The sequence below is a fragment of the Calypte anna genome, chromosome 4A (assembly GCF_003957555.1).
Source record: "Calypte anna isolate BGI_N300 chromosome 4A, bCalAnn1_v1.p, whole genome shotgun sequence".
Classification (NCBI taxonomy): Eukaryota; Metazoa; Chordata; class Aves; order Apodiformes; family Trochilidae; genus Calypte; species Calypte anna.
Genome location: NC_044248.1, coordinates 31848561 through 31862239, shown reverse-complemented (window position 1 = coordinate 31862239; position 13679 = coordinate 31848561). Strand labels below are relative to the sequence as shown.

The following is a 13679-nucleotide window of genomic DNA, read 5'->3' as shown; positions in this document are numbered from 1 at the left end:
TACTACACATAAAGACAAGAGTAGCTATGAAAGTATCTGATGGCAAGAAGATTATAGATATTTCTATAGAGAGATGGTATGAGTGTTTTCTAAACAAATAGGTAGAAGGTCTATGTCATGATAGCTACCAGCTGATATTTTATTACTGGAACAGATGAAATGCACCAAACTCCTCTAACAACCTTATCTGTAATACTTCTTGTCAGCTAGAATTATCACCCTGCCTTGGTCACTCTCAATGGAAAACCAGGGTTTCCTTTGACCAGGGCTTGTCAGGAATTTCTGACTAGCACTGAGTAGGAAGCACAAATGTTTTCTGTACTGAGGTTACCAACACTCAGTTCCTTAGTATGTCTGCTTTTTGATAAGATTCTTAGATTTACTCAAGAATGTTGCAAAACCAAAATATTTAGCAGCAGATTCACAATGAACTGAAGCTGAATTGTGTTATTAAAACTAGTGGTAAAAAAAGGACAATTCTGAGGAACAGTCAAAAGATAGAAAATATAAGATCATCCACCCACACATCACATTATCTTGTACTGAAAGTACTACACTGTAACAAGGGACTCATTGTATTCCATACTGGACAGGTAGAAACTGTATTTGTGAAATGAATTATTATTGTTAAAGCCATGTTCTCCTAACTCTGTTTTTTTTTAATTTCCCTCATGTTCAGTGCAAATAGGCCAGTATTTAAGAGTCAAAGATCAAAATAAAATAAAACAACATACAATTCGGGGAATGTTGGTATTCATAATTAAAATTACACTTTTCTGTACTAAGTACTCTCCAGCAGACAGATCCAGTGGCAGTTTGCAACAATGTACTAAATGCTGTTCCCATTTAAATTTGCAGTGAAACTTCTACTGACTTAACTGAGGGAAGTAAGAGTAATCCAGCCTAATGTACTCAAAATCCTGTCACTAATTTTCAAACAGATTAACACAGGGAATATTCATGGTACCTACATATTACTGCATTGTTTATTGTACCATTTGTTTATTTTTCAGTTCACTAGTGATGGAAAAGTGACTGCACTGTGTTGAGCTGTGGATGACATTTAAATGATGGTTTTAAACTATGTAAGCATTCTTATTTATAAAGAAACTTAAAAGTTTGGAAAAAATAAAAGTTAGGTAAGCCTACAAATTAAACTAATTATACTGTCAGTTTTTGCCTCATACAAGATTTTTTGAAGACTATATCCCAGTTAGAAAAAAGAATGCTTCATTCATTCATGGGCAATACTTTGGCTCCATGTGCATTTATATAAGTAAGAAGAATTTTGGACCTCCTTTCTATTACATCAATAAGCTTTTCAATTCCTTTTCTGCCTCCTTGGCTCTCCCAGTATATCTTGTCAAGGAACAAAGACTGAAGCAACTTCTCACGTAAACGCTGGCTCCTCAGCACTGAAACTGCAGATTCAGGGAATCTGAAAAAGCACAAAGAAATTCATCAGCTTTGCCATCATTCCGAATTGAAATATTTATGTTGTGGTTTAACATCCCATTCTATGAATACAGACTGCAACTCAGCAAAGGAAGTCCATGCATGCCTAATCATATAGATGTTAATTGTAGCTTTTACAGAAGTGGGATTACTCATGCATTTTTAGACACATCCTGCAAATTGATATCTACTCCAGTAATTCAGTGTCTCATGATCAAACTCATAAGAAATCTTAGTTTTTACAAAATTAATAACTTAGTACTTACTCATTGATTCCCTGTAGTATTTTGAAATCAAGATTGTCCTCGTTTCTGTCAAAGAAACCTTTATTGTCTATAAAGGCCAAATGTCTTCGGTCATGCCTCCTCTGAACTATGTGTGTCAGGTCAATAGCATCCTGGTCACTGCAGTTTAGCTTCAGTCCTTGCTGCATGCAGGAATCCTCCTTGAGAGGCTTGAATCCACAACAGTTTCTGTCTAATCGATTATAGATCTAAAACAAAGTACAGCAGAATGCCAAGTAAAAACAATACCAAAGCATCTGGGGCAAAGTGTCACTGCAAGACACGTCTCCCCTGTCATTCACCAAGAGAGACGACAGGACAGCAAGCCTGGGACAAGTACAATTAAAGTCAGTGATGAAATGGGAATGAAGACCTGGTCCCCAGACTTCACATATTGTTACAAGCAATTTCCCAGACTGCGTATTTTATCCATTTTACAGCCATGATTTATTATGTCAGTAGAAATTCTTTGAAAATGAGGAAACAATACCACTATGTGACTGGAATAACAAGATGCTGAATACAAATCCATTTTTTTCAGAAGGCTGTAGATTTTTGATGTAACAATAGAAATAGCACAGCCTGACACACGCACACAGAGGGTCTCCATTTTGTGGGACATATTAGATTAACAGTGTGCAAAATCATTTAAAAGATTTGTTAGGGGCACTGCAAACCATCAGAAGCTACAAAATGCAAGCACGAATGGTGCATTTATAATCACAGAGCAGCCTCCCTGAGCTTCACTGTGGCATATGCTTTCATGTTATGATGGTCTAGGTCATTTTCCCATGTGAACCCTTGCTTATTCATCACACAGCACTTAGCTCAGTACATCTGGCCTAACTTTAGTGGTGTAAATATTAAGCATTTCTTCTGACTTCGTCACTTATGTTCCCTTCTATAAACAATGACAAGATGTAGGCACCCCCAGAGCAAAGGATGCCATTTTAGGATAACCATGTATTATGGGAAGGATAAATCATTCAGTGAACATGTTTCTATCCCCATTAAATAGATGAGAGTAAGAACACAACATTTCCAAGCCCCTGAGTACTCAAAGGTCTGAACTGCCCTAAACGCCCTCATCTGGGACCTCCACACACACCCTCTCTCTTCTGAGCCCAGGAGCCCTACTTAAACTCAGACTGGGCATCTCACCCTTCTTTGAGCCGTTCTGGGGGTGGGGGATATATTTGCTGCTTTTCCTGCTGCCTGATGCCCCTGGACTGCTCCTTGGGGTTCCTGTTTGTTGGCTTTGTGCTGCCTTGTCTGTGCCTGATGCTCAATGGGCTGCCAATGGGAAGCATGGTTTTTTACCCATCCTCCCTGGGCTGCCTCTCCTGCTGGCTCTGCCTGTCCTGCCTGCCATGGGGCTTCCCCTAGCTCCAGCTCCTCTCCCCGAGGAGCAGCTCAGCTCCCACTGACAGATGCTTACAGATGGAAGTCTGCCCTGGTGCATCTAAGGCTTCCTGAGTAGCTCAGCAAAGGCAATATTTTTTTCTGTCCTTGTTTGTTGTATGCTGCTAACTCTTTGAAGTGACCCAAGCTTAAAAGCATTAATGTACACATAAGCCCTCTAAAATGACAATTTTATTTTTGTAACACTCCAGTGAAATTAATTGTTCAGTCTCTTTTCCTGATGTAGAACTATGCTGCATGTTCAAAAGGCCTTCTAAATTTTTTCATCAATTGCTAGTCTGGGAGTTGGTTTATTTTGTTTTTTCTTAGGTATGCAGTACTGTTGACAGTGGTCTTGGTGGCAGTGTTTGTTTTAACTGCAAAAAATCTGAGGAAAGGAAGATATTTCTCTTCTTTCTCCTCTCATGAGCAGCATTCAGCATCTGCAGGCAGTAGAGCCCCTCTTGCTTGCAGTTTTGGTTTGTGGTATCTCTCTAATCACTCAAAGGCTTTGCTAAAAAATGAAGCAGGTGCCTTCCAGACAGACTCCATTCATGTATAACCCCTGTTCATCTGCACCACAGTTCACTACATGGATTAAATAGATGAGAAGATCATGTTCTCATAGATGGCCTCTGCACAATATCTTGCATCATTTCAGTGATAAGACAGAGTGATGGGACATTTTGGAACTGATGCTGCAACCTTAATAGTTTAGCATTGTTTCTTTGTCATATATTTATATACATGAGAGGTCTGAACTCCTAAAATCAAAGAAGCTGTTTAACATTTACTGTCCTTATTTTACCTGAGTTCTTGCAGAAGGCAAGAGAAGGCCAGATAAAAGCATTTTTCAGCCTGCTCTAATGCTTTATAGAATTTGAAAACAGTGATTAGCAACATCTATTCTGGGTACCAAAACCATTTTTCCTAGGGAAATATTTGTAATAGAAAATACTTTTCACCATCGTTCCTTATTCTGAATGACTCATGAAGCATTGATTTCCTTCTTGGCACTTTTGATTATAAAGTCTTCATGTTCTACTGCTGCTTAACTAAAAGTTATGTCTGAGAGTACCCAGACAAAATTTTAATTTTTATGAATCCCACCTTCACTCACTTTCTGATACATCCATTCTTGTTTGGTAGACAACTGGAAGTATAAATCACTCTGATACCAGTACTATTATAAGAGCAATTTGTTTCTTTATTCCATGTACAGTTCAATCCTCTTGTATCTTCCTTTAACTGACCTCCCTCTCTGGATAATAGTAGTTCTATTATGAAGATTAAAAACTTTTATAAGACCTTAAAATTAGAAATTAAAACTAATAAGAATTTTTAAACTGTTCAACAGGAAGAAGAGCACGATGAAACCATTAACTCTATGACCAAATCTGTACTATTCCTTTAAGGGCATTCCTGTGTTTAGCATCAATACAATCCACATATGATTTTATATCAATTTCCAAGAATTACTTGCTCATAATAAAACTACAGATAGAGTCATAAGACAAGTGACAATGTATTTTTAGAGAAGAATTGAGTGCTTTCTTTAACATTACAAGTGTGCGAAAAATGTAGCTCAAAAATTGGAAGCATCTGTTAATCCTAGAATAGGCCTGAGAAGGACAGGGATAGGCTATACCTAAGCCAATTCATGATTTTTATATTTCAAGAAATGTAACTCTAGAAAAAGGCTAAATTATGTGAATAGCTAAACACAATGCATAAAACTAGAGCTTGCTGCACTTCTAAATAAATTGGTAAGTGTTGCAGGATGCTCAGTTGATGCTCTACTCTTTCCTTACTATGTCAAGGGCCAGCTTCTCATAAAGAAGGAAAATTAGGCACCACAACTGCTATCTTAATCCAGATTTCAACTGACCAAAACTACTTAAATTGCCCCTGGGGGGGTTGGGAGGTGCAGGAAGAACCACACAGTAAAACAGTGATTTACAGTTGTGAACAGTCACAAACTATGTTTTCAGAAACAAGAGTCAAGGAGAAACACTATGCCTGCCTCGAGGCAAGTTAAGACAAAAGCCTTGGCTTCATATTTTAGACAATGATTCAGTTCAGTTCCTGATCTCTTCCTGATTAGAGGTTCCATTTTGGATATTTTAATCACAAGAGAAAACCAGAAACAATTTCAAACTGTGCAAACACAATTCTTCCTCATGAAAAGAAAAAGCAACTAATTTTTTTTCTAATCCTTTCGCTCACATGACTTTTGAGGCAGGTAGTTGCATTCAGTAAATGTTTTACCTGCAGAAGAAAATCAAAAAGTGCCATCTTGGACCACTCATGATGATGGATTTCAGTACAGCCCCACTCAGCTTTGGGAACTTTACCATTCTGCCAGCATTTCTGCTTCAACAGCTGCTGATACTGCCCCCAGGTTAATCTCACTGAAGAATGGGTATAATTATCTGTTGGGCTCAGTGAAGAATCCCAGAGAACAACAGGACAGGCTTGGCCACCTGAAAAAGGAAAACCAGAACACTGATATACTGCAATACTGTCAGACTTGATCTTTCTTTACATATTGCCTAAGCAGTTATAATTACACCACTTTGCAGATGTGGCAGGAAAAATGGCCAGAGACTAATAACTTGACATCCTTTGCTTAATGAGGTCTTATTCCACATATCAAACCAGCCACTGCAGGAATGGAAGAAGCACAGACATTATAAATGTCTTTGGTGTACAGAAGGCTTTCTCTGTTTGAAGTAAGACATTAATGTACAAAATCATATATTAAACCAGACTATTAAAAAGTTTATAGGTAGATTAAGAGCCTAGAGAGTCACTGTGAAGCAATATGTAATTTCCCTCTGAGTCCAGTGAATAGATAGTGATCTAGAGGAGCTGAAAACATACCAATGTACTTTTTGGGCATAGAAATACAATAAATCCTATACACAAAGTGGTTTTACTTTGCTAACTTTAGTATTTTAGGCCTGTGATGTATTCTTTCACATCTCTGAAACACTATGAGAACACTAGAGTGAGCTTAGAATGAATAAACACCTTGACAAGTTGGGGGGGTTTTCACCCAGATATAATGTGACATCTGTTTTGCATAGGTATATTTTGGCCTAATTCTTCTGTGTAAAGAATATCCTGCTCTTCCCTAAAACAAAGTCCAAGGGGCTTCGCTTTGGAGAATTAAAGTGCTCAGGGTTTTCACTGGGAAGAAACCTCAATAAACCATTTAAAAGTAGCTTTCCCAGTATAAGAACTGATAAATATATTTAACTCAATATCAAGTAACAAGCATACCTATTTTCTTAGGAAAGTGGAACTCTTCATTGTTGATGCAATGCTGCTGCTGCCTTAACCTGTCAAGAACTCAGGACTGATGTGGCTTCACACATATTAAAACAGAAATCCTTCATATTTTGGGGTGTATACAGAAGACCTAAGTGTCCTAAGGGTGATGTCTTGCTACAGAGAGGAGGAGCCATTAAACTGCAAAGCAGCTGTGTGCTAAATAGCAAGCATTGGAACATGCAGAAAGCTTTAAAATTTATTTATTATCATCTTGACACACAATGAACGTAAAGTCCACACTACTACACCATTTCTTATGCAATTAAATGCAGACTAAACTGTCTCTTTTTCTTCCACATGCCCCCGGAGTCAGAGATGCATCCAAAAATAAGTTCCCAGAAAAATAGATGAAGGTAATTAGATTCACAGCACCTACTCCAGGGACAAGGCAGACAGAATAGCAAATAGAAAAGAGGTATCAGTGCCACCAGCAAGGTGATGGGACTCCTCTATCTATAAGAAGCAAGAATTGATGAAAATAGATCTCCAAACAGCTGAATCAAAAAGCAACTTGTCCAAATGATGCAGATTCATCTGAAACACCAGGCAAGAAATTATCTTTGCTCAGACTAAGCAGTGAAGCAGTGAATCACATGTGAAGATCCTTCTTGTATTTGCCAACAAAGCATGATAGGTCCCAAATGCATTCAAGCCAAAGAAAGAAAAAAATCTTCTCCAAAACCAGAATGTAGTTCACCTTCTCTCTGCCATGCTTCACACACACAAAGTAGTGCTCAAGACAACTCCATGAGCAGTTCCACCACCTCTTTAACTTCCCTCCCAGTTGTTCAGTGTATCCTTAGGGATATGGGAAGTGTCCTTCCATTAGGAACACCAGTGTCTCACTTCCACTAGGATCAGCACTGCCTTTACCAGCACCATGCTCCACACTTTCCTATGCTGAAAAAAAAATGTGCTGAGCACTCCTTAGAATCAGGCTTCTCTTCTATTGAGATGCCTGAATAAGTACTTAGGAATTTAATTATGGAAATCCCAACATTTCCCCATCTTTCTTTCTCTGGCCCCACCACCTGCACTGTAGATGACTTAACTCAGTTAGCTCAACAATCATCTTTCTTTTCCAGGCCAGTTGGAGAAAGTCTGTATCAGCATCGGGAATTATCACAAAAAAAGGCAGCTTTCTTCAAGACCAAGTCTGATATTTTATTTTTGTGTCTCCAGTAACAGCTTACGTAACTACTCATGAATTCTTCCACAAACCAAATTACATAAATGGTCTTCCAATAAAACAAACATCTCCTGTCTTCCCAAAAGAGACATGATAAACAATAGTAATATAAATACTTAAAAAATATGAATAATATGTTGCCAGTTTCCATTAAGATACAAAAACATCTTTAAAAGACCAAGACTAAATACAGGAAATGTTTGCATTAGAGGAAATGGGAGCAGAAAAAATGAACCAAAATAAAATCTTTCAACCCTGTAGTTTAAATTGAATTATAGGGATATGGAACAGCAGATTCAGTAAGAAGCAGTGACTGTAATACTTGCAGGAAAAATGTGAAGATGCTGAACTAAAGCAGATAAGGGTTCTGATTGAAAGATGCATGAATTGGCACAACCCCAGTGAAGTCAGTGGAGATCTTCTGATTCAAACCTCGTGAGGATGGGTCTGAAGGTAAATGAATGGTGTAAAGTAAGTCTTGGCTAAATATCATTGTTTCCAGCCAAAACTGAGGAGATTGAGCATACTTCAGAATAAATCCAGTGTCTCCTACATGCACTTCTTTCCTAACCAGATTTATATATAGACACTCTAATACTACTTCTCTTTTATTACCCCAGTACTGCACTGAATATTGTCCAGAGATGAGTGACTGAATTTTCTTTTCATCTGCCATATTTAATAGATATATCTACTTGACTATCTAAGGATTATCCGCAAAATTTCTCAGTACTCATGTTGGAATCAGCTTCCTAGTAATTAACATAGATTTTTAAACATAAAAATATTTCTAAAATTTTTCTTAGGCTCTTAGGAGACTAAAGATATCCTAATTTGAATAAACTAACACTGGATTACCTCAAGACATTCAAACTGCTTCATGTGCAGTGAGATAACTTATCACCACATGGCTTCTTTAGCACAGGAATCATCTTAGATATCCACACACCAAATCATTTTGAAAATATTCTGTATGCTTCTTAACCACAAAAATACTCTTGCAAATGTTATTCTTCCATCTTGTGATCTAATTTGTAGCTATAGTAATTTTTTGAAATTTCTCTAAAGAAAATATTTTTAAACATGCCCTTGAAAGCATCACTAAAAAAATCCAGTCTTTCATGAGATACTTTTAAAGCCCTTTCTCAGACTCCTCATTGTTCAATGTAAAGCCAAGTAGTTTAACACTGTCACATATGAAAGAAAACATTAAGTTGCCTATATATTAGCAAGAAAGGGTAATTTAGTATGGAAAGTTGAGAAGAACTGGCATACACATTGCTTGAATTTAAGAGTTTAAGTTCTGAGGGAAAATATAAGGGACAGAAGCAGAGAGATGTTAGGCCATTTTTCTTTCCTCCCTCTACACCTTAGTTGCAATGTTTCTGCCCTGCACTCATATGGATGTCAGAATTAAGGAATGCATGAAATATGCATCAATTTCTCTCTAAATTACAGTCTGCATTATTGCTTGGACACATGCTTCTCTATCCAACAAAATATTGGGAACATGCCCTCTGGTACCACTATGAGAGATAAAACACTATGGTGTTAGTTGTATGGGTTGATGGCCAGAACACAGGGCAGATCAACTGAAGCCTCTTAAAGCATCCTAAATGCATAAGGCAGAATCAGGTTTTCCTTATTCTTTGCCCTGACATTGGTGATTCATAACACCTTTGCCTGCTGTTGCATAAGGATGGCAAGGGCAGACTGATATTGTTGGATATAACATGGAAAAACTTGTGTCTCCTTGTGCCATCATGTAGAGGCCAGATAAGTACAACCAGTGAAGTCATCTATCACGTCATTCATTTATTTGCACTAAACCAACCATGGAAGGTGCTATTTAAAGGAAAAGTTTCAGAGATTTAAAAAAAATGGTTTGGGGCAAATAGTAGATTCAATCTGTATCTAAAAAAAAAGCCCAATTGGACCAAGTACACTTGTGTTTATCCTTCTCAGCACAGGATAAAACATATTTAGCCAAATTTAAGATACCAGAAAAGCAGGAGATGAAGATGGGGGGTTGTCAGCATGCAGTAGTTCAGGCCCTCAGCCAGCGGTACAACTAAACTCCATAGCAACAGCTGTCTATTTTGTACCAAAAGAGAGAAAGAGAAGAGAGAGAAAGAGTTCAGCCATGCTGCTACAACCCAAGGGGCCAGAATCCTATTCCTGCAGCTGTCAGCTGCAACACAGGACCAAGCCTCCTCCAGCCCATGCTGCTCCAGAGGTAGCTCAAGCCCTAACAAGCACTGGCTTCTGCCTACCCTGCAAATACTGCTGCTGAGCTGGAAACAATAGGTGTAGTCATTTTACTTAGCTTCTCAGCAAGTAAATTAAGGTGGGGCTTTAACACTTGGCAAGGTCACTTATGTCTCTCCTGTTCAGCAAGGTGATCAAACAATGGAGATTCTCAGTCCTGTGATATTAATGCAACTATCCCAAAGGGTCAGCCTCTACTTTCTCCACCATAGACACAGTTTTAGGATTAGTCACTGCCGTTTTATAGGCTTTTCCTTCTGTGTTTATAGGTGTTTTGGAGCTCTCAACATTTCTCATGCCTTTTAGGTAGCAATTGGAGTAATGAATGAGTGCTCGCTCGTGGGCTTTGCTCACCTGTACTCCCTTAGCTTTTCACATCCAGCCAATTAATTGAAAAAATGAGATAGTTATTGTAACTGATTCTTCCACACAGAATGGAAAAATAATCTAAACCATAACAAAAGTCATGGTTACCACTTAAAAGGGTTTACAATAAACTAGAGATGGTAAGGGCAGCAGACAGAGGACTTGCATACAGTATTTTTGTAGACTGCAAAAAAAAAATATATCAGTGGGGATTTGTTGGAGCAGAGGAAACAGAAATTGTGCAGGGATTTACTAAGCACTTCTTTGAAACTGCTTTTGACAACATGAATGACAGTTTTGAAAAGCCCATTTTTTAAGATTTTAATGCTACATCAGACATGTCCTGTTACATCAGATCACAACTGAGGCAAGCTAAAGGGATGTGTCATGGAGAGCGATATGTCAGCCTAGAAACTGTGTACATTTATACGTACTTGCACAGGCCCTAATTCTGCATTGCTTTCTTTCCCATATGAGTAACCCTGACTCACATAAGCTTACCTGTAAAAAATCTGTACAGTGGCCACCAAATATTAATTTTAATGCATGTATGTTATAGATGTCAGCTCACTAATCATTGAAATTATTCTTAAGACTATTATATTTTTGGTCATATTCAACAGGTATTTTCCAGATTATGCCAAACACAAACATGTAAATAATAATGAGCTCATGTAGATGTTAGGCATCTAAGCTCCAGCATGTTTCTCAGCTAAAGAAATGGAGTGACAAGGTAGGTACAGTAACTGTTCCAAATGCTCTGTTCACTGGAGCATTTCCATTTAGCTGGAAAAAATCAGGTGAGACCAAAATAATGTTATTTCTCTTCTCATCACCTAGCAACACTCCTCTTGCTATAGGAACATAGCCAGTTATGAGGAAAAGAAAAAGAAGGCAGAATGACACTCTATGTCCCAGTCCAAAACATACTTTATGGTGACAGGCACTGAGCAACACAATGCACAATTAGCCTAATAGCAGTTTTCAGAGGCTTGCAGTCTGTCATCTCCACAGCCACACTGAGAAGGTTCTTCCAAGCAAACTACCTTAATGCCTCATGACAGCTCTACAACAATAAATCTGGTTCCTATAAATAAAGTAAGCACAATGTATCTTCCATCGTCTGCAAGTATGAATAATATTCAGAAGCCTCCAAACTATTGGTCCTCAAGATTCATTCAGATTGTTGTACAGGGTGCCAAAAAGAAGGTTTACAAAGCAGGAAGAAATCTGAAATCACTGGATCTCCTTCCTTCTGTCAAACTTTAGAAAGTTGTTCTTGCATTACTTCTGTTGTTTTAAGAAACACAGACTGATATAAAAATATTCTGTTTAAGCTAATTTCAGCAGCAAGAAAGAAGAGCAAAAAAGCAGATAGCCACTTAGCAATGATTCATTAAAATGCAACATAGCCTTTTGGATTGTGATCTGGGACTATACAAAAATAGCAGTTAGTCTGACAACATAGTTAAAAAGACAACGTTAGCAGTTGAGTAATTTCTAACACAGATTTCTGAAACATATCTTAAATTTCAATAAGGAATTAATTTTTTACTGAAAATTTTATATCAGTCATGTAATAGACATAATTATATTCTTACTCTGTAAATTTACCTACATAATATATAGATGTGTGTTATTAACCCCAAAATGTACAGCAGGGTCCAGTGAAATGTAGTGGGGGTTTAAAGCACTTTTTAAAAAATTCTCCATTCCTAGAGGTATTAGTATCATGAAAATGGCACCTAGTTTCTGCAGGAAGTTCCTCTGCTTCTCTTAGTAGGTTCTCTGACTAAATAAAAAAAACACCTTTCCTAGCATCTCATTGAGAGCTGAATTTTTGTGCTCACATTCAACAACATTTTATTAAAGTCAAATTTAAAAAGTGAAAAAACTTGTAAAAAACCTGTCAGAAATAACCATCACATCACAGGGTATTCTGGAATTTCTCTCACCAGTTTCACTTCAGGCAGCCTCTACTATGTCATGCAGCCTACACTGTGTCCCTCTTTTGCTCATTCCAGACTCTCATGGAAGAGAAATTGTTACTGCTCTCAGCAGCTCAGTGGTATCTGATCTAAATTTTTGGGCACCTTCAAACAGGGTAACTACACTGCAGAAATTACACACAGATACCAGCTTTATCTCCCTGTAACGATGGGGATTGTTCTCAGTCTTGCAGGAGTTAAAGGTAGCTGCTGCTCTGCAGTAACACGGGAGGGGGGCAGGAAACCTCAGCACACTGCCTGCAAGCTGAAAGCCATAGGAATATGTTACCTTTGAAGAACTCTGATCTCCTGCTTACAGAAGGTAAGCTCCTGTTCAGCCCCAAGATCCTATCCAAATGAAAGGCAAACACCTCGCTCAAGTCAAGAGGTCTTTTGATGATGCCACAGTGCCCCTGGTTGCAAGCAGTTCCTGGGCTGCTGAAACCCCCTGCAAATACTACCAGGACTGCTTTGTCAGAAGGTAATTCTTGGATGCTCTCTATCTGAGAATCCGCCAACATACGCATGTTCAGGATGTCTTCTTTGCTGAGCCAGGAGGGTGAGCTCTCACTGTAGATCCTGATACTGCTTTCCTCAGGTTGGGGCTGGGACTTTATCAGTCCAGAAATCCCTCCAATTCTCGGATGCCCCCTCTCTCTGACTGCCATTCCTTTATGCCTTTTCCCATCCGGTTGGTGCTTTCTCGCCTCCGGAGCTATCGCTGCTCCCATCGCTCCCATGGCAAGCGTGGACAACCCTGGCTGCTGGGCAAAGGCCTCTGCCCAGCCCAAAAAAACACCTTTTGGGAAGTGCTGCCCATAGGACAAAGGAATTGCATGTTTCTTCCTGCGCTTTGGCTTCACTGTGCCTCTGATATTGGCAGGCTTGCTGCGCTTCGACCGCAGGGTGATATAAACTACATTGGGTGGCAGCAAGGTCCCATTGCTACCAAGGAACTTGGGTGGTGACAGGGTGCCATCCAGTGGGATGCCCAGAAAAGGAGTTTGGGCCGCATCTTGGAGACTTCTGGAACCAATATTTTTATGTCCTCCTTTGTGCTGGGGTAAAACGTGTCCCACTTGACTGACGAGGAATCCCAGGTAGATCACGCAAGCAGTGCCCAATAGCAGATTCCTCCTTGTCCTTGGGCGCCTGCAAGTCCAGAGCCTCAGCACCCGTGGAGGACCCAGGCAGCAAATCAATAAGTTTTTGATTTTACTTGGCTGACCAAAGGTGGTCATTTCTCTAGTGAATCCACATGATGAAAACAGCATAAAGTCTTCCGTATTTTCCAACCAGGATGATGATGATGCATGATTTCCCTTGCCCCGCTTCTCTTTTCCCAAATAGCTTCCAGCATGAGTGATGGACAGAGGCTACTGATATGCCTGG

The 13679-nt window shown here is 39.0% G+C and overlaps 1 protein-coding gene across 1 annotated transcript; it reads right to left on the bottom strand.

Moving 5' to 3' along the window:
• Positions 1 to 302: 302 nt before the first annotated feature.
• GASK1B (golgi associated kinase 1B) lies at positions 303 to 13679 on the bottom strand. The gene is given in 6 exon segments (XM_030449868.1): positions 303 to 1438; positions 1722 to 1948; positions 5409 to 5623; positions 12577 to 12928; positions 12931 to 12994; positions 13041 to 13679. Coding segments are annotated over 6 exon segments (1587 nt in total). The 5' UTR covers positions 13562 to 13679; the 3' UTR covers positions 303 to 1230.